Source organism: Periophthalmus magnuspinnatus, chromosome 18 (assembly GCF_009829125.3).
Source record: "Periophthalmus magnuspinnatus isolate fPerMag1 chromosome 18, fPerMag1.2.pri, whole genome shotgun sequence".
Lineage (NCBI taxonomy): Eukaryota > Metazoa > Chordata > Actinopteri > Gobiiformes > Gobiidae > Periophthalmus > Periophthalmus magnuspinnatus.
The window spans coordinates 26,881,969-26,903,050 of NC_047143.1; the positions used below are offsets into that span (position 1 = coordinate 26,881,969).

Here is a 21,082-nt window from a genome sequence, read left to right on the forward strand (position 1 = left end):
AGAAACTGAATCAATCTGTTTTAATTTGTACATTTTTGTTTTTTTTTAAATTATGAATGTGTTAAAATAAACCCTCAACCACTTCAGCAGGTCTCACACAATAATAAAAAATACTTTTACTTTCCCAGTTCAAAAATAGAGTGGATTAGAAAGTAGATACTGCTCTCAAATGTACTCAAGTAAAAGTAAAAAGTACAGTAAAGTAAAGTACAGATGCCTAAAAGTACAGTACTTTAATATTTTCACTTTGTTACGTTCCACAGCTGAACAAAAGTAACACATTTATAATATTATTGTAAAAAAAACACAAGGATTAAACGTAGTGTCAAACATAAACAAAAGTATTTCTACATTTGCCGTTGGCTGACACAGCACATCTTTACTTCAAACACACTGATGTACTCATATTTCTTATCTCTACTTGACGTTTCTCAGTATTTCTCGCTCGCACACTCGTAAAAGTGCCGCATTAGCTCCAGACATGCCGCCGCACGCTCATCTTCCCTCGAGAGATGTCATCACATGGACCGGGGCGCGTCTGGATCCCGCGGCGAGCTCAAACTATATGTATCTGTGAACGTAAACATTAGTGATGCTTATGTGCACAAGTACTTTAAAAAAAAAAACGCCTGCGCTTCGGTGTCGTTTTACCTCTGCGTCCTCGTGTCTGCTCTCGGGCCGCAGAAACAGGAACCGCCGTCGCCGCTGCTGCTGCTTCCTCTTTAAGAAACCACTGACATTTGACCTCTTCCACTCCGCACTTTGATCTGCGTCCAAGTGAGCCGGAGAGCGGGTTAGTCAGCCGCTGTGTGAGACCGGGGCTGTTTACGGACACGCACGACTTTGGACGTGTTCACCGACCGCTCAGTTTGTCGTGTTTTTCTCCGTCGCTCGTTTACTAGGCCTGTCAGGAGAGCACATTCTGGAGTGATTTACCGCCGCAGGAAATACAGACGAGGAGCGATGATACTGAAACTAAAATGTAAACAAAAACGAGTCGAAATGCGCAGAACTGTTAAAAAAACATAAATGGGAGAACTTAAGTCATCAGTTTGTGTCTATAATGAGTCAGAGAACTTTAGAATTCCACTTTCTAAAGCTAAAATAACCAAACATGTGCCATTAGTACAAAGTTTACTTAAAGCCGCACTGCGTAACCTTTCTGGAGGAGGGAGAAAAGCAATGTTTTTACTTTACCACTAATGCTCCGCAGTAAAACATGAAACTTTTCTCTTTAGTGTTTGTTTACAGATGTATTTTCTGTTAAAAAATCCTGTAAATAAACGTGCGTTCTTATTGTGAGCAGACTCGCCTCTCCACAGATTTGACCTGTAACGTAGCCTGGTTGCGGTATCTGCTTGGTTACGTTTAATGCCGTCCTGTAGAACATTCTAGGCCAAGAAGTAACATCTCCATGGAGACGAGCAGGTGGTGGATCGTCTTTTAACTCTGAAATTAGACATTATATTGTTCTTGAGTCTCTATGGTTCTCATCTCTGTTATAATTTACACGTTTTAAATCACAATATTTATCTAAAACGACTTAATAAACGAAACAGTTCAAGCCGAGTTCAAGTTAGAAAACTGTGGTGTCCAACAGGAGCTGACGTCGCCGTAAACGTCATCACAATAAAGAGTCGTGTAGCTGCAGCGCCCCCTATGGACAGAGGCACGTCGCACTAGAGCAGAGCGTTTTTTTATTTGTTCGAAAATGACGTATCTTGATTAAGAAAATAAAACTGGAGAAGGAAGTGCGGCCGTCACAGTGGGCGTGTCACAGTGGGCGTGTCACAGTGGGCGTGTCACAGTGGGCGTGTCACAGTGGAGGCGAAAACAACATCTTGAAAATAGATTAAAAAAGATTAAACGCAAACATGAATCAATCCAAATACAACTTCAGAGGCTCAACGAGAAAGAAACGACCAGAACAACTGATTTAAACAAAACAAGTACAAAATAATCCAGAATATGGAGCAGATTTATAGTTTTATCTGTAGCTCTTCGTAGCTCTGTTTCGTTCAGTGCATTTGCAAGATATAAAATGCATCACTTAAACGTTTGCAGCACGACCACAAAGTGTGAAGTCGACGCACACCACACGCTCTGCACTCGCTGCACCTCATCCGTCCACGTTCAGCGAGGTCCTGCCTGTAAAACCATGACACACTTTACATTTGTCAAACCTTATGGCTCATTTTTTTATTTAAAACATTTCACTCTGTAGTTTCTCCACTCAGTTAATTTTTTTTATCCTTATTTTGGTGGTTTACGATCGTTGTTTAAGTCATCATGTTTAACCACAGATGTTTATACAAATGGACAGAGCTAACCTGCTAGTGCCGCGTTACAAACAGGAAGTGATCATGCAGTTCACTTTCTATTGTCTCTGCTGCTTCAGACTCGTCATTTTGGTCTTAAATGTTTGGATTAACCCTCTACATGATCCTGGGGTTCATTCTTTTGAGTTATTTTGACTTTATTTTAATTTTGTTTTGTTTTTTCTTTTAGTTATTTAAATTAGTTTGGGTTTTATGTTGTTATTTAAATTTTTTTTGTTACTTTTTTAGTTTATTTTCTGTATTTATTTTTTGGGTATTTTTTGTTTTGTTTTGTTTTTTTAATTATTATTATACATTTTTTTGTTATTTTGAGGTGTGTTTTTTTTTTGTTTATTTTCTGTATTTTTAAAAATTATTTTGAGTTTTTTGTTTTGTTTTGTTTTTGTAGTTAGAGTTTTTTAGGGGTTTTTTTTGTTGTTGTTTTTTTTAGGTTTGGTTTTTTTTTTTTTTTTTGATAATCTGTGTCCTCTGTCTCTGCTGCTTCAGACTCATTTTGGTCTTAAATGTTCGTATTAACCCTCTACATGATCCTGGGGTTTTTATTTCACTATTGTGTCTGTAAATCAAGATATGAACATTAATAACAGACAAATCAGGCGCCTTCTTTTGCCAGACGTCGCTCCTGTTAGCGTTAGCAACGGGTTTGATTGACAGCGTTGCTAAGTGTCCGCTCCCTGTCAAACCAGCAGTGTGGGCGGGAAGGGGCGTTACCTTCAACAGCCTCGCTCCTGATTGGCTCTTTGGTTGCTAAGACACTTCCAAATAAGAAATTCTGCTCCAAATTAGCCGCTATAACTGTTAGCCTGGAGCTGAACGCTGTGGTGACGTCACTCGCTCAGCCCACGTCTTTCCACAGTCTTTGTGTTTGACGAGGGACAGCACAAAGTCGGCGGGTCAAAGGTGACTCTCTGACGTTTCTCAGCGCGGCCGCCCTAATAATATCGCAGTCCCCGTCGCATTTTAATTCGTACTTTCATCTGCGGTCGTCCCGTTCGCTCTTTCGCACCGGCGTGCCTCAAAAAACACACGCAGAAGGGCATGAGAGAGGAGAACGAGGAGGAGAAGCAATGGGGGAACAAAAAAAAAACAAAAAAAAAAAAACTTTGGCCAACTCCGAGAACCACCCGAGAGGTCACAGGAGCAGCGCCCAATCCCAGAGAGGTTCCCATGGCGACAAGTGTGGCGGCGTACAATGAGGGCGAGCGAGACGAGAAAGAGGGAAAGGCCGAGAGGGAGGGGGGCGGGGAGCTGGCGACAAGGTTCAGTTGGTGGGTCTGACTGGTGTGTGTGCGTGTGTGTGTGTGCGTTCATGTGTGTGTGCGTTCATGTGTGTGTGCGTTCATGTGTGTGTGCGTTCATGCGTGTGAGAGAGAGTATTTATCACATTCTGAGGACAAAAATCGGCCTCTTTTTGGCACAAATCACTTCTTTAAAGGGCTCGTATAGACACGTTTAAACTGTGCTCTTCTCTTTAACAGAAAACACTCTGTTCCACCTTGTGATGTCATCATGTGGTAATACAGGAAGTGTTTTTAAACTCCACACACCTTCATTTCTACAATAATTTGGATCGTTTCAGCGTCTGGAATTAACACTCTCTACAGAACTAAAGGTAAAATGTAGATGTTAACTTGGAAAAACTACCACTTCATGACATCACAAGGTGGAACAGAGCGTTTTGAGCTTTGAAGATGTAAAAAGACTAAAAATAAAGCGTTGAAGGAGAACAAAAACACAACTCCAGGTCTGTTTTTGAGGCGGAAACAGCATTACAACATGACTTAAAGCTCACATGAGTCAGTTTTACGTAATATCGGAGCTTTAACTCGTAAAACTGGAGCGTCACATCTGCAGAGTCAGCTCTTGTTGTCACTAAACGCTATGGATTGAGGTGAGAGCGACTTTTTGTACATGTTATTTTTGCGTAAATGAAGCCTGTATCTCCTCCCGGACTGCAGCAGCTCGTACTGTGCGTCGGTGATCTTCAGAGCATGTCTCACAGAGTGTTCGGAGATGGTCTGTGGAGCGGCCAGAGCGGACACACCCAGGACGTTACAGCCAGTTTAACCAGTCTAAGGATCTGACATTTATATTTGACTTTTGCTTTTGATTTTCCCAGACCAGCGGACTATTCCACTGTCACATCAGACGACGATAATACAGATAAGCACCATTACATCAGCAAAACTACGTCATATTATTCTCTTCTAGATCACTATATTAAGTAAAAACAGCAAAGAGCAAGACAATAGTCGCTGTTTAAAGGTCCTATATCACACAAAACTGACTCTTGTGAGCGTTAAGTCATGTTCTAATGTTGTTATTTCACCAAAAACAGACCTGGAGTTGTGTTTTGTTTCATTCACACGTGTTTGAGTGACATTTTAATGCTCAAAATGCGACGTTCCACCTTGTGATGTCATGAAGTGGTAGTTTTTTTTTCAAGTTATCAGCTCCTTTTACCTTTTATTTCAGTCGAGATTGGCAACTCCAGGACTGAAATTATTATATAAATCACTCATAGTCTGTAAAAAGACGTGGATTGAGTGAGTGCGACGTCACCACAGCGTTCGGCTCCAGTCAAATTAATATTTATCTGTTTTATAACTAATTTTCTTCATATTCTTTGGCATCCAGTGTGGACAACGTGTTTCTTTACGGTGCTTATAACAGGAAAAGCTTTGAGTCTTGAATCGTGAATGAAGCTCATCGAGGCCAGAGCAGTTAAAGCGGCTAATTTACAGCCGAGTTACATATTTGGAACTCCGTCCACGAGTATCATAGCAACCAAAGAGCCAATCAGGAGCGAGGCTGATGAGCGTAACACCGATTCTCACCCGCGCTTGTTGTTAAGGTGCCGGACTTTTACAATGCAAAGTGAATTGGAGCCAGAGTCGATGGAACCGGAAGCGCACACATGATCACTTCCTGTTTGTAGCGCGGCGGCTAGCAGGTTAGCTTTGTCCATATATATAAACAGTCTATGAATCACCCCTCGCCCTGCGCCCTCCCCGCCCCCCTCGTGTCTCCTCTGGCGCCGGCCCTGCTCCGCACAGACTCTATCCCGCGTCTATAGAAGGTCAGCATTATATTTTGGCTGACTCCAAACGCCCTTAATCTCATAAGAAAGTACAGACACTGGGGAATCTTGGCACGCGCGCTCGTCGTTCGTCATGTGACCTGAGACGGAGGGCGGGAGATGAACCGGACCCGAGCAGAACTGGACCAGAACCTCAAACCCTGTTCTTCTTACGTTGATTTATCTGCGGCGTCGGAGAAGTCCAGCTAACGGCTATCGTCCAAATGGTAATTAATCATTATAACCTAGAGTCAGTTGTGTCTTTTTATCAATAATTCCTGCTGTAGCTTTGTCCGTTTTTATTATAAACGAACACTTAAATAATGAACTACTGGAGAATTGAATCATTGAGCCTCCATTATCAACCTGACTGAAGGGCCTGCAGTTACAGAGAGAAGAGCGACAATTTTGTCAAGTGTAAAGTGAATCAGAGCCAGAGTCGATGGAGCCGGAAGCGCAGCTCATGCTCACTTCCTATTTGGATCGCGTATGCTAGCAGGTTAGCTCTGTCCATTCACGTAAACAGTCTACGGTAAAAACGCAACAGGATTAAAAACAGCTTTACGTTTGTTTCACTGTTTGTGTTGCATTTCCTGTCACTTTTACAGAAGGAAAACATAGATAAACACTCAAAAAAAGACCAGAGTTTTATGTTTTTCTCATTATTTCCGTGCCGTTTGAAGCCAAAATCGTGTATTCGTTTGGTTTTAGAAAAGTATCTGTTCTGAAAACCGACGAATGAAAACGCACCGCCACTTTTGAAATGACATAGTTTTAAAGTATCGCGACGCCGCACCTCGTAACGATATGCGTGTTGAAAAGAAGTTCGTGACGATATTAACCTTATTCGGCCCCGCCCACTTATTCAGCCCCGCCCACTTTTGAAATAACAGTTTAAAAGCATCGTGACCCCGCAGCTCATATTGATACACGTGTTGCTGAGAAGTCTGTGACAATATTTACCTTATCTGGCCCCGCCCACTCATTCAGCCCCGCCCCCTCTCACCACAAATGCGACTAAACAGTGCTGTCTTTCCGGTTGCACTTTCGGTTAAGCGGGAATCCCATTCGTGGAGATTTTGGGAAACGTTTTGCTGCTAAAATGTGACATAAAGTAGAGCTGTGTTCATGTGACCAACGAGTCAACACTGCCCCGAGTCTCTGAGGCTTTAAAACGGCTCTGTCCCTATAAAACTGATTTACTGTCAAGATCAGCAGCCTCATGTAAAATAATACAATGAATGACAATGGCGGCGCCGGCGGCAACTTCAGGAATAAGGTGAATATTGCGATATGGATGATAGTCTGCGTTACTCCCCCTGAAGCATCAGCCCGGAGTATTGTGTTCACGTTTGTCTCATGTGAAAAAGCGTTGCATAGAGCGAGTTTGTCGAAGGTGACGCCCCTTCCCGCTCCCTGCTAAACCAGCGATGCAGGCGCTTGGCAACGCTGTCAATCAAACTTGTTGCTAACGCTAATAGGAGCGACCTCGGGGAAAGAAGGCGCAAAAACAGGATCATGTAGAGAGGGTTATAAATATAAAATAATAAATGACGAGTCTGACAGCAGCAGGTACAGACGAGGAGACAGATTTTCAATAGAAAGTGAACTGGAGCCAGAAGTGCGCTCATGATCACTTTCTATCTGGAGCGCGGCTGTTAGCAGGTTAGCTACGTCCATGTGTACGTACAGTCTGTGATAATTAGTGAGTTCTAAGACTCCGTGTCTCTGCGTCTCCGAGCCGTGACGGACTTTGACGCATTCTTGATGTACTGCTCCTGGGGCCTTTACTTTGTTGAAGTGCACTCTTCAACCCAAAGTCCCCTGTCATTTTTTCCTGAGCGCACTTGTTCCACTCTGTTGCCCTCTGCCATTTGACTCCTTCTGTTTACCTCTCTGTCTGTACTTTCCTGTATTAGTATTCACTTGTTACTCACGCCTCTGTCCTCCCGATCGCCGTAACGCTCAGAGTTTGTGAGTTGGCGTGGTTTGTTTTCAGCCATTTTGGGGACTTGCAGTGCTGGTAACAAACTGCTTAAATGGCGTCCTTGCTTGCCTGTCTGCTCTCCCATTCTCCCTCCCTCTCCCTATCACTGGGCTTTGTGTATATAAAGTACTGTGTGTATGTGTCCAGAAAGAGGGAACAACACTTCCAAATAAAAGGAAGATTGGATTCAGCAGCAGAGGGGTTGAGGAGAGGGGGGTAAACGAGGAAAAAAAAACAGCAAGAATCGTGTGTCAGAGGCAGAAAGTAGAGAGTGTGAGAGAGCAAGCAAGTTGGAGTGTGAGAATCGCTCCTGCCCTCTGCCTTCACACAGAGCTGGCTGCGTGTGTGTGCCTGTGTATGTGTGCAACGCCTCTCCTCGCTCTCTCTCTCTCTCTCTCTCTCTCTCTCTCCCTGACACACTGGGACGTGCGCATACACAGAGCGCGAGGGGGAGAGAGGGAGTGCGCGGGGAGCCAACACATCGCAGCAGAGATGCAGCAGGAGGGGTTCAGAGGTACGTTCGCTCGTATGCTTGCCTTCCTGAGAGAGACACAGACAGAATAACAGGACTAGGGACTGTGCTCACTAGTTTTGCCGCTTGCTTTCCTCGCTGCCGTGACGCTGTTTTGTCTGCGAGGGCTTGTTAGAGAGTGTGTGAGCTCGGGCTGTGTTGGTGGGTGTGTGTTTTTGTGCCCTTCGTGGTTGTGGAGAGGTATTCGTGTGCGTGTTTGTGCCTACGCTGGATGTGCCGAGCCTCTGCGTGTGTGCCAATAACAGGCCTCTCCTGCCTCATCCTCCCCTCTGTCGCACCACGCACTTCGTTTTCAAAAGCGTTGAGTCGTTTGAGGATCGTAATCAAACTTTGAATTCATTAGAGCTTTAGCGTCTGTTGATTCGCACAAAAGAAGGAACAAAAGTGAAGTGATTTTAGCCTCGGTTGGTTAGTGGAACATCTCCCTTACCTCGTCCATCAACTCACTAACAACAGCCGCTTCTTGAATATCTTAGAGCAAAAGTTATGGATTATAGTTAACATCTGTAAACAAAGTCTTTTTGGCTGCGAGGGGCGGCTGTGCGTCTCCTCCATTTTTGCCAGCATGCTCTTTTGCTGGTGCTGCTCTCTTGTACAGCAGCAGAGAGGGTATTTTGATGTCACCAGCCCCGTTGTTCCTGCCCTAAGACTTTTTTTTCTTTCCAAAACAACAGAGCATCTGCTGCCAACTACTCCACATTCCTGGTTTCCATGGATGCCACGCTGGGTCCCTGGGCTTAATGTATGGAAAATATGATCCAGTGTGCCAAAGGGGTCATAGGTCAGACAATAGGATGTGTAGGTTCACGTCTCCATCGCGTAAGCAGAGACCCTCGCAGCTTTAGTTTTGACTTGACAACAAGGAAGGAGTGTGGATTTCGTCCGGTAGGTTATTTGCATACGGAGAAGTACATCAGTAAAAGACGAGCTACGAAAATCATTCCGTAGTTTCAAGTTTCAGCGCAAAACTGGGCCCGTCGCTAATGTCACTACACAGACTTATCCTTCTGTTTATGAAAGTCGGATCAATAATCGTCGTGTGTACTTTTTTTTTTTTACACTACTGAGACATTTTGGGTTATTTTTTTGGAGGTATGATCAGATTTAAGGTGTAAAAGATTGAATTAGCAACTTGTCTGACTCGTTACAGATGCAAACTAACGACTTAAGTGTTTCATTCTGCTGTTTATTGTAGATTTCGAGTAGTTTTTTATGGTTTAAATCTGCTCTTGAGTTTCGTGCCAGCTGTATAAGTTAGTTTCAATATTATCGTTTATCGTCTGTGTTTACTTCCGCCATATATATCAAACTTCAACGTGTTTTCTCGTGACAAAACTCCCTCGAGAACGACACGTGTTTACATAGATGTAGACGTGCACGTTTTTAAAGAAAGTGTCGTTTCGCTTTACCCACGTGCTACTTTACGAATCCGTCTCATGATTTTTTTTATTTTAGTAACAAAAATTATAGGAAATACGCCAAGTGGAGAACGGTCAGACTGCGGAGAGCACATGGTTTTGGGTATTTCTCTGGCGTTCGAAGCAGCAAAACACTACGATACGGCCCGTTGCACATGAGCGGAGGGCGTGAGATGGGCACACAGGCCAGAGCCGAGCGGAGCTTAAATACGCTCAAAGTTTTCCTCCCCGTTCACGCTAAAGTACCTCCACGTTACCCGCTACACCCAGACTCAACCCGGCGTCTCCTTTCTTTCCTCCTGCCTTCATCCCATCTGGCCGGCTGCTCTGGCCGGGGGGTTGCGGAGAGTTCACTTCGCCTTTTCTTACTAACGATGGCACCCCTCCACCCTCCACCCTCCCCTCTCCACCCACACTCACACCCACCCACCCACACCCCAATGCATTCTGGTCGTACGGGCCAACTGCTGCTGCACTGGTCGGGCCCCTCTGGCTACCCCTCTCTGGGACTAGGCCCGACACCTTCCCTTTTTCCCATCATGCCTCACGCAGCTGGCCCACAGGCTGGTAGACAATGACCCCCCATGTTCAGCCCACATAGATGCCCTAGTTACCGCGAAAGATAGTAGCGCTTCTTCTTCGCCAACTCCGTGTTACTTCACTGTTTGCGCTTTTCAAATAAATGTCTTCAACGTTTCCGGTTTAAACTGCAAAAAACAAAAAAGTACACGGCGTCGTTAGCCTGAAACTGCTCGTTATACAAGTTTACCAAAGCGTTTTATAAGGTTCGTTTTGAGGTATTTCTGACCGACAACAAACTGGCCCGAGTGTGCGTGTGAACAGTGTGCAAACTGACTTCTAATTGCGATTTGTCAGGCAGCACCAGCCTCAGTGAGAAGCAAACAGATTGCTCAAGCTGCTGGTTCAAGGCCTCGAGCTGCGGCACCAGCCAACTCTGTGTATCTGTTGTACAAGGCAACTTTAGCTGTGCTGTTCCCATCATCCTCAGAATACTGTTTGTCTATAGTTAGTCACGCAGAGGCTTATTAAAACTTTGAGGGATCTAGTTTACATTAATCCCGTTTTGTAGCTCCCTCCCTCACCCGTTCGCTCGTCCGCTCGTTCCCTCGCTCGCTGCCGTCGTACTTTTTATAATCTTTGTTTGTTAAAGGTCCGATGTTACGCAAAAGTGACTCTCGTGAGCGTTAATTCATGTTATAATGCTGTTCTGTCCTCAATAACAGACCCGGAGTCGTGTTTTGTTTCATTCACACATTTAAGTAACTCTTTATTATCAGTTTGTCTACATCTGCAGTGCTCAAAACGCTCTGTTGCACCTTGTGATGTCATCAAGTGGTAGTTTTCACGTTGACGGCTCCTTTTACTTTGAGTTCAGAAGCAAAAACAATGGCTGAAATGATGCAAATGATTCTAAAAATGACGGTGTGTGGAGTTTAAAAGCACAGCGGAGCACTTCCTGTATCACCACGCGATGACATCACGAGGTGGAACAGAGTGTTTTCAGTTTGACAGACGAGCTCGGCGTTTGTTTGTGCGTTTAAACATGTGTGAATGAAACAAAAAAGCAAAAAAAAACACAACTCCAGGTCTGTTTGCGATGAGAAAACAACATCAGAACAAAGCGTAGCACGGGCTCTTTAAAGCGTTTTCATGGTATGTTTTGTTTTTTTGTTTTTTTCTTTTTTTTTTGCGTGGCTAGCTCCGGCTAACAGCGCATTTGCATAGCCTTCAGAGCCGGCCGTCTGGTTTAGACAGTGTGTCGTGCGGCCTCTGTAGCGCGTGTGCGTCACAGGGAGATACAGAACAACACTGAGGGGGCGGCATACGCACTTCCCTGTCCACGGCGCAGGCATCAGAGGAGATGGTGAAATCTTTAGTCTCCGCGCTGTCTCTCTGCGTGTCCACCCACTTGTAGCACAGAGCGTTCTCCATAAGGGGTTTCCTGCGAATCTATCACTCACAGCAGAAGAAGACTGGTGCAACAGGCCCATTACGTCTCCTCAAACACACCGTGGCCTAGTCTAAAGCGCCAGTTTGTACATCGTGTTCTACCGTGTCTCGCCTCTAACTTGTCTTTTGGATTTGAATGTGATTTTCAAGTAAAATGACCTGGCTCCAAACCCCACGGCGTCTCTCACACGACAACAACAACAACAACAACAACAACAACAACCAGCTCCACCACGCACCAAATATGATTTTTGTTTGGGCTCCTGTCTGTCTGACACCCTCATTGTCTCCCTCACTTCCACGCTTTCTCTCTCTTTTGCTCCACCACTATCTATCACTCTCTTCCTCACCCTTTTTCCTCCCTCCTCTCTTCTCCCTGCAATAACAGTGCTGACCTAGTTTCTGCCTGTTCAGGGCTGCCTGTGGAATTTTACAGCGGCCTGCCTTCCTGGCTGCTTTGCTGCTTGAAAACGTCGGCAGAAAAGCATGACTGGAGGTTTTTCTTTTCATCACATCATTACGGCCCCATACTGTCTCCGTCCATACGGCGCAAACGGCGCAACACGAGAAAAATAATGCCTTTTTTTCCATCAGGTGCGGATATAGTTTACATAGGAACTGTCTGAACCGCAGCCGTGTTATAATATAGTCACAGAATTGAAAGCAGAGTGTCGGCAGAGTGTCCACGGCTCTGCTAAGCCTTCAGCTGCTCACACGCGCTCACTCTTCTTCTCCTCTTCCTCTCCCCCGCTGCCTTCACGTTTAATGGTCAGAGTCGTGCGTGGTGTTAGCCGCGATTAGCAAAACGCTCCACAAACAGGAAACAAGAGGCAGACGGTGTGGATGTGCTTTATGTTCTGTAGAAAGTGTCTTTATGTTTAAGGGAGTCTTCATTAAGTGTTTTCTGTTATGGACCAGGGTGAGATAGATTTCTGGAATGTCATTCTGTAGACTTGGCTGTGGCACATGAAATCTAAACCAGCACCGCCGCAGATTCATTCCTTCCCCTGCCCTCACCCCTCTCACCCCTCTCCCCCCTCACTCTCACCCTCCTTTCCCTGTATTCACCCCTCACAGTCACCCTCTCTCCCCTCACTCTTCTCTCCCCTCACCCCTCGCACTCACCTCTCTCCCCCCTCACTCTCAACCCCCCTTTCCCCTCACCCTTCTCTCCCCTCACCCTCCTCTCCCCTTGCTCTCACTCTGCTCTCCCCTCACCCTCTCTCCCCCCTCACGCTCACCCTCCTTTCCCCTTTCCCCTCACCCTTCTCTCCTCTTACCCTCCTCTCCTCGTTCTCACCCCTCTCTTCCCTTTCACCCCTCACTCCTCTCTCCCCTGCCCTCACCTTTTTCTCCCCTTGCTCTCACCCTTCTCTCCCCTCACCCCTCTCTCCCCTCACGCTCACCCTCCTTTCTCTGTATTCACCCCTCACAGTCACCCTCTCTCTCCCCCCGCACTCTCAACCCTCCTTTCCCCTTTCCCCTCACCCTTCTCTCCTCTCACCCTCCTCTCCTCGCTCTCACCCCTCTCTTCCCTTTCACCCCTCACTCCTCTCTCCCCTTGCTCTCACCCTTCTCTACCCTACCTCCCCTCACCCTCACCCCCCTCTCTCCTCGCTCTCACCCCTCGCTCTTACTCTTCTCTCACCCTCTCTTCCCTCACCCCTCTCTCCCCTCCCCTCACCTCTCTCTCTCACCCTTCTCTCCCCTTGCTCTTACTCTTCTCTCACCCTCTCTACCCTCGCTCTCACCCCTCTCTCCCCTGCCCTCACCCCTCTCTCTCCTCACTCTCACCCTCCTCTCCCCTCGCTCTCACTCCTCTCTTCCCTCACCCCTCACTCCTCTCTCCCCTGCCCTCACCTTTCTCTCCCCTCATCCTCACCCCTCTCTTCCCTCACCTTTCTCTTACCTCACACCTCTCACCTCTCACCCCTCGCTCTCACCCCTCTCCCCCTCACTCCTCACTCCTCACCCCTCCTGACAGTAAGAGCCACAAAAGTGCAGGCTTCTCGGGTTCATTCAGTTCTTTTCTTCGGTTCAATGAGTATCACATCTGTAAAAACTTTTTTTTTCTCTTACACGTACATAGTGATTAATGCAATTTTTTTTATTTTTGTGTCTTTCAGATCGGAAAAGCTGGTCATGGTGTCGCCAGAGAAGGTGTGGGACCCCATGTATGCGGGCCAGTGTTATGTAAGCAACCGCCACCTGGATCCTAAAGCCCTCCGCAACGTACGACGCAGCGCAGCAGAGGAAGTGCCACAGACCGAAGCTGTCATCTGGGACGTCGGATACCTGTCCCGCAGCTCAGGCCGTCGAGTTCCCCTCAATTAAAAACACGTTCTGTTGCCAGGACGACGCACAAGGAGGTGTTGTGGAGATGAAGGCTAAACGACACGGGGCTCGGGGTGAGGTCATCGTGGAGGACAGACTGGAGGACATGCCCGATGGACCTAAAAACGCAAAAATCACCCTGAGCTTTCCGCTTAGCGCCGCCCCGCTCCCCCTGACTCTGACATCTCCCAACCACTGTCGCAGTTCCTCCTCTTCCTCCTCTCCTTCTCCACAACGGCGTCGCCAAACCTCCAAATGCTCAGACGAGGGGGCGCTATGGAAACTGGATTCTACCACAGACGTTAAGCACAGGCCTTTTAAGCCTCCCAGGCGTGACAGCTCTCCGTCCTCCTCTCCTTCCTCCTCCTCTTCTCCAATGACTGCTCACACACTCATGAGAAAGGACATCAAATCCCCGCCTCCACTCAAGTGCTCTAAACTGAGCGCAGACACTCCGTTTCACAGATCACCACCGAGGTCTTCCAGTGGGGCTTTGGAGGGCTGTTATGGTGGGGATGTGTGGGATGAGCGACACAAGCTAAGCAACAGCACAGCCTCTCAGACCGCTCAGATCCTCTTCAGCCTGGGCTCGGCTTATAACAGGCCTGGGGACGCAGAGGGAAGAGAGAAAATAACCAGGAGACCAGCTGGCAAACCAGGGGGCTCACATGGTCCAAGTCTTCACCCGCCGACTCTGCATCTTCCTCCCCCTTTGCCTCCACCTCCCCCCTCTGAAGGCCACACTGCACCATCCCATCCGTCCTCCTATTCCCCCTCAGACAGTTTAAAGCCCGAACTCATCTGCGGCGTCTGCCACCGGCTCTTCAGCTCCGCCGCCTCCCTCACAGTCCACATGAGGCTGCACCGTGGCAGCCGCGCCCTCAGCTGTCGCTACTGTGGCAAAGTGTTCATCCATAGTAAGAGGCTGCAGTCCCACGAGGCCTCCTGCCGAGTACCAGAGCTCCCCTCCAGCAGCCTGGGCCCTCCTTCCCTCACCATGCAGCCCAAAGAGGAGCCGCTGGAGGAGGGAGAGGTGAGAGTGGAAGGAGGGGTGATCGTGGCCCAGGCGGACATCACTAAGCCACGGCCGGGAAAGAAAGCACAGAATCTCCTGGCACAAATCCAAAGCGATGATGCAGCAGCCGCAGAGCTACTAGCGGGTGATGAGCACCATTTTGTAAAGGTTGTAGATGGCAATGTCATCTACTTCTGCTCTGTGTGCGAGCGCTCCTACATGACCCTGTCCAGCCTCAAACGCCACTCCAACGTGCACTCGTGGCGCCGCAAATACCCGTGCCATTACTGTGATAAAGTTTTTGCTTTAGCCGAGTACCGCACGAAGCACGAGGTGTGGCACACGGGAGAGCGCCGCTACCAGTGCATCTTCTGTTGGGACGCCTTCGCCACATACTACAATCTCAAAACACACCAGAAAACCATACACGGCATTAACCCCAGCCTCATCTCCAGTGAAAAGACAGCTAATGGAGGCTATAAGCAGAAGGCGAACGCGCTGAAGCTCTATCGTCTTCTCCCCATGCGCTCCCAGAAGAGACCGTATAAGACTTATAGCGACGGTTTGCATAATGGACTACTGCTGCAACCAGGCGAAACTCCATCTCTTCCTGTGCCTGGCCTGGACTGTGCTCTGGGCTCTGGAGATCTGCAGAGTCTCCTGAGTGGAGCCCATCCTCAGACAGTTAAGCCCGACCCTGAGGACTTCCCAGACAGCTTCCCCGTTACTGCACCTGCTGAGCAAAGAGACCACTCTGGATTACCACAACTCTCTCAAACAGACATATCCCCCATTAGAAAACATGACGGCGAGGAAGCAGACACTGAACAGGGCAGAGCAGGTGGCAGCTTTAAAATGTCCAGTAGCAGCAGAACCAAAATGTCCAAAGTGGGTAGATGCCCAGACACGATCATGCCATCTGTGATAACATACGGGCACACAAAACCCTCTGTAATCGTGCACGGGAAAACTGTGTCTTCATCGGTTATTGTCCACAGCAATCAGGTCACATCCTTAAATGACAAAACAGACTGCTCTTCTTCTTTAAGTAGTAGCCAAACTTTACACAAAAGCAGCCCCAAGTCGATGAAGAAGCAAAGGGACACTGTAGAAAATCACAGAAAACGATCCAGAGACAGTTCAGATACAACAGACGAGGGTTCGAGAGGTAAACGAGACTCAGACACGGGCACAAAATCGTTACACAAATCGCGCAAGTCACACGGTAAAAGCGAAGTAAGCGTTTCTAAACAGCAGTCGCCAACTGTAAGCTCGCAGGGGAAAGACACGGGGCCGTTGTGCCAAATCACAGTACGCATAGGGGAGGAAGCTATAGTGAAGCGCAGCATTTCGGAGACGGATCTTAGGAGAGACAAAAGCCTATCGCCTCCTAAAAACAAACGCAGTGAACAGTCATCTGGGAAAGAGGTTAAACATTCCAGACAATCGCACTCCCACCATCACCACAAACACCGCAGGGCCAGTTTAGACGTACAGGAAACGCACGAGACAGAGGAGGCGAGGAAGCAGGCCAGTCCCGATGCGGTTCGAGAATACTACTTCCGTCAAGAGGTGCGCGAGCAGCAGGAAAGCGACCACGACAACGAGGATAACTTATGGCGGCCGTACTACTCTTACAAACCTAAACGAAAGGTCCCGGCGCACCTGCAGAGAGTCAAGAGCTGGCAACGGAAGCTCCAGTTCAAAAGGTCTTTGCGGCTTAAGCGAAGGGTAGACAGACTCAAGAACCTTTCGTCTAAAGATACAGAGAAGTCAAATTATGAAGGAGAGGAAGGGATAAGCGATCGGGCTGAAAAGATATCAAAAGCTAAGAAAGAAAGAGGTAGAAAGAAAACGTATGATTTCTCCATTTCAAAGGAGAAAAAAATCGATTCAGACGAGCAACGCAAGGAAGTACAGGCTAAAAAACCCGCCGCTATTCCCGACGCCCCAAAGTCCTCTCAGTCTACCTCAGCTGCCCCCGCCGCGCTCAAAAGGCGTCCCTGGACAAACGGGAACGCCTCCGAGTGCGGCACGTGCGGTCGCTGGTTCTCGAGCACCAGGAAGAGAGACAAACACGAGCTGAGCCATCTGCTAGAGTTTGTCTGCCTCTTTTGCAGCGCCACATTCCCCTCCACAGAAAAGTTGGGAGATCACCAGAAAACCCAGCATCCCAAGCCGGTCGAGTCCCCCTCGCAGTTAGCGGCCCCTAAAGTAGCACTTACAGATCCAAGCGAAGGAGCCGGGGTTAAACAAGTGCCAGCCATCGCGAAATACGATGCAGATAGAACGCCTCGTGCAGTAGACCGCGTTTCTAGTCCAAGTCGCTTAAGCAGGAGGGCGCTATCTCGGCACACTTGCCCGCAGTGTCATAAAGTGTGCAAAACGTCGTCAGCTTTAAACAGACACATCCGACGGCATGAGTTAAGTAGCTCGCCAGAGAGGGATGACAGAGAAGAGCCTAAAACGCAGATTATTAGCAGGGAATTACAGAGTGAGAAGGAGCAGGCACCTTTATCCCTCTCGGTTTCAGTTATAAACTATTCATCGTCAGAGTTACCTAGTTCAGTTGAGCGTGGGTTTCAGAACGATACGAGCAAACGGTGTGACGAGCCTAAAGCTGAAGGAAGTGTATTTATAGAGCCCAAAGACGCAGACAGAGAACCCCCCCCTCAAAACGTCCCACAGATAGATCACCCCATTAACCTCACACCGGGTAAACCGGACTTTTCCCCTGTAGCGCAAAGTGTCCTGATCATGAACGGATCCGAATGCCTGGACTATCGTACTCCCAGTAAGAAACATTTAGACGCCCAATGCCACAGACTGCCCAGCCCTGTACAATGTCCCAACAACAACAGAATCGCAACCACCATCACCGCTGCTCCTCCTCCTCCTCCTCCTCCTGTTCCTGTTCCTGTTCCTCCTCCTCCACAGCCGCCTGTTTCCATGACGACTCCCCCATCTGAGGCGGGATACAGGAACCGGGATGGGGTCATTATAGACAGAGAGAGACTAAAAGCGGGAGAGAGGTATTTGCACTCCAGTTTCGAGGAACCGCCGTTAGTGCACCACCTGAGAGTGCAGCCTCAGTCGCGGTGCCAGTCGCCCAACGAAGCACAAGACTTAACCATGTCATCCCTACGAGCCCGAGAGAGAGAGCTGGAAAAAGAAAGGGAACGAGAGAAACAGCGAGTGCAGCAGATACGGAAGCACGCTCAGGACAACCACAACGCTTTACTGGTGCCTAAAGAGGAGCATTTGAGCCCGGCGCGGTCCCCACATCGCATGCTGACCCCAACCACTGTAAATGGAAACGCAACACACAGACACACTCCCAAACCGCCCTGTCTAACTCCGTCTGCGATGGGACAACCAGCTGAGCCCACCCGACACGCCTCGCAGCCAGACGGGTCAGCCGCCGACCGCCCCTCTGCCCACGCCCTGCCCCTCCCCAGGCCCCCGCAGACCCCACACGACTCTGACAACCAGGACAGTCCACGAGATCTGCAGCAAGCGGAAGACTACCAGGAATACCCGCTACCGCTCACAGTACCAGACAGCTACCGCTCCGATAAAAAGCAAGACGACGCCCTACTCATGCCCTCCTACCCGACGGGGACGCTTCCCTTTGGCACGTTGGGGAAAGTGGTTGTTCCCAATGGGGCAGACTTGAGCAAAATACCCTTCTACCCAGATCCCTACCCTCTGCTGTACGGACCCCAGCTGCTGGCGTACCCTTACAACTTAGCCGCTCTCCCGGTCGCTCTTAACATGATGGCTCCCGGTGGAGACAAAGTAGAACCACTGCCCTTCCTCCCGGCCATATTTAACTACGCCACTGGGCCCTATATGGGTGCAGCGCCACACCCCCTTGTGGCCAACACGACCCTCTACAGCACCGGCAGCAGTGAAGGCAAGAAACAGCGGGACAGCACCAGCAAACCATAGGACAAGACACACCGATCAGATAGGCCGTTCTAGAGGGACGTGACTGGTGTGGGCTCACTGCAGCGGGACCCCTCCTCTCTTGTATTCAGTAGATCTGAGATAGGCACTTAATTAGAGGAGTGAAACTTTACTCCTGCTTGCCCTTGCACCAGTCTCTCCTGTCATTCTGTAGTGTGTAATAGTCCTAGAGCTTGATGAAACTTCCGTCGCTGTATTATCTATATATACAAATATGAACTGCTAACAGGGTGTGTGTTGTGTGAAACTTTAGCTTCCCTTTATAGTCACTGCATAATGAGGCTCTTGTAGAGTGGCATGTGTGGGCACGACTAGGCAAAACACGAGTCTTCACTTAAAACAATGTGAGGCTTTAAACCATGACAATACTTGTGCGTTGTACGAGTATAAAGGGATCTGTGCAGGTATAGTGCATTATAGAGGTGTGCATTACTGTGAATGAAGGGATGGGGGGGGTGGTTCATGAATGGGTTTATCATTTCGTGTGGTTTGAAGGCACACGCACACACGTTCCTGCTTCAGTCGGGGATGGTCGGCGTGTTGTCGTGCGCGGGGCGGGTGTCTATACGTTAGTCCGAGGACGAGTACGCGACGACTCGGTGGAGCTGGACAGTCGAGATCGTTTCTAAAGCATTCACCATAGTTTATGTCATGTTCACCAAATAGTAAAACGGTGCCCGCTAAAATGGGCGCTAGTAGCTGCTTCGGATATGTAGCTGGTCACTGGGTAAGAATACGACTGATAGACCATTGCACTCCCATTTTTATCATCTCATTTCTATTACTTAAAATAGTATTTACAAGTCAGACTATATTTTGTGAGTAGCTTTCGTTTTGCTGGAACGATCACTTTCCTTGGATGAAGTCAGTCACAATAATTAAGGAAACCGCGAAGAATTCAGGGTATGGAGGTATTTGCAGAGACAAGGGCACAAAACTGTAGGACTTAGGACAGGGACGGCCCGCTCTCCGGCTGAGGGCAGCGTAGGGCGAGTCCGGGGGCCAAAGTACTCCACGCTCTTCTGTTTTTGGAGCTTTTTGTTCCATGTTTTGTTCCGTTTATATTTGTTTCGTTCAACTGTTTTTGTTAATGTTGTTTAGTCCCCTGACCCGACGGAAAAGGGGGACGAACCTAAAATAATGAATGTAAATCTAGTTGTGAGGTCTATGAAGTACGGCTGCTTTGTTGCTAGATTCAGTCTTTTATATTATTTCATACAATAACCAGTTAAAGTCGTATATCTGGTATGCATATAAACAGTAGTTCTAGACACTTTGGTTCTGTATCCACAAAGCATGAGCAACACTTCTAAACATGTATATCCTCACCATCGCAACGCTTTTGTTTCTTTCTTCAGACTTTTCATATCGTTCTCTCACGGTTGTTTGACATGTGCGACGGTACTGGGATGGCTTTTGGAAAACGAACGAATCACGGTGACCACAGGGTGCACAAAACGCCCTCTCTTTAGGCTGGTTACAAGCCTTTTTCTTTTTTTTTTTTTTTCGATAAAAGTGAAATTACGATTGAGAAAAACCAAAACAAACCTACTAAGGAGCGTTACTACAATGAAATGGTCCATGTGTGTTCACTTTGGGGGTTTATCTCATTGTACAAAGCCTTGCTGTATCTAATATAATATCTCAAGCCATTCCTGTAGATGCACATGTTGTATTTTGGACCATTTCTCTTGCCATAGTCCATCTGTTCTCACACAGACCAAAAGCATGCAAAATGATGTATCGTAGTGACTGGACTGAAACCCGGTGGTCATATAAACTATTACTTGTATGTTTTAGTTGAAATGAATGTGCCTCTGCTTTGATAACTATCTATGGTGAGAAGAGTTCCAGATTTCAAGTGTTACGGTGCCTTGTGGCGGCAAAAGAAATTTCAGAAGTAAACAATATACTATGGAGATGTTATGGCTTTGCTCTAAAGCTGTAGACGTAGGGGTGTGTGGCATTGTGTTCATGTCTAGGGTCATACTGTGCCATATAGAGCTCACAGAGTATGTTCATGTTATTTTTAAAGATGTTTTAATGTTGCCTGATGACTTTGTCTTTAGATTTGATACAGAGGCTTGTAGCCACAGCTCCCCAAAGTCTGTAGTCTCCTTTTCTGACATAACTGTTCTCTATCTCCCTCCTTGTTTATGTCTACTGTTTCAACTTGCTGCAATCAAACAAAATAAAGTATTAACCTGATGACCAATCCAAAGAAGCTTTTCTGAAATCCAGTTCAAATGGTTTTGGTTAAACTGATATTTACGACCCTGTGTTTCGTAAACTGGCCTGTGTTTGTGGAGCTGAACTCTTGAGTAATCCAGAGCATTTATTTGCAGTTCAATTTTCATCAGAGTCTAATGGGAATTATTTGCCAAATCCTATTTGGCAAAAGGTGTGCGTATGTAAATATGAACTCTTATGGGTGATCT

At 47.5% G+C, this 21,082-nt stretch overlaps 1 protein-coding gene across 2 annotated transcripts; it reads left to right on the plus strand.

Annotated features, from left to right (window-relative positions):
• Positions 1–703: 703 nt before the first annotated feature.
• zbtb4 (zinc finger and BTB domain containing 4) lies at positions 704–20,868 on the plus strand. 2 transcript variants are annotated; one of them, XM_055228830.1, is made up of 2 exons: positions 704–793; positions 13,453–20,868. In XM_055228830.1, the coding sequence occupies exon 2, from the start codon at positions 13,707–13,709 to the stop codon at positions 18,624–18,626; it is 4,920 nt and encodes a 1,639-aa protein (XP_055084805.1). In that variant the 5' UTR covers positions 704–793; positions 13,453–13,706; the 3' UTR covers positions 18,627–20,868. The 2 variants fall into 2 exon arrangements, with proteins under 2 accessions (XP_055084805.1, XP_033839758.1); XM_033983867.2 differs by lacking the exon at positions 704–793 and adding an exon at positions 7,664–7,919.
• The last annotated feature ends 214 nt before the right edge of the window (positions 20,869–21,082 follow it).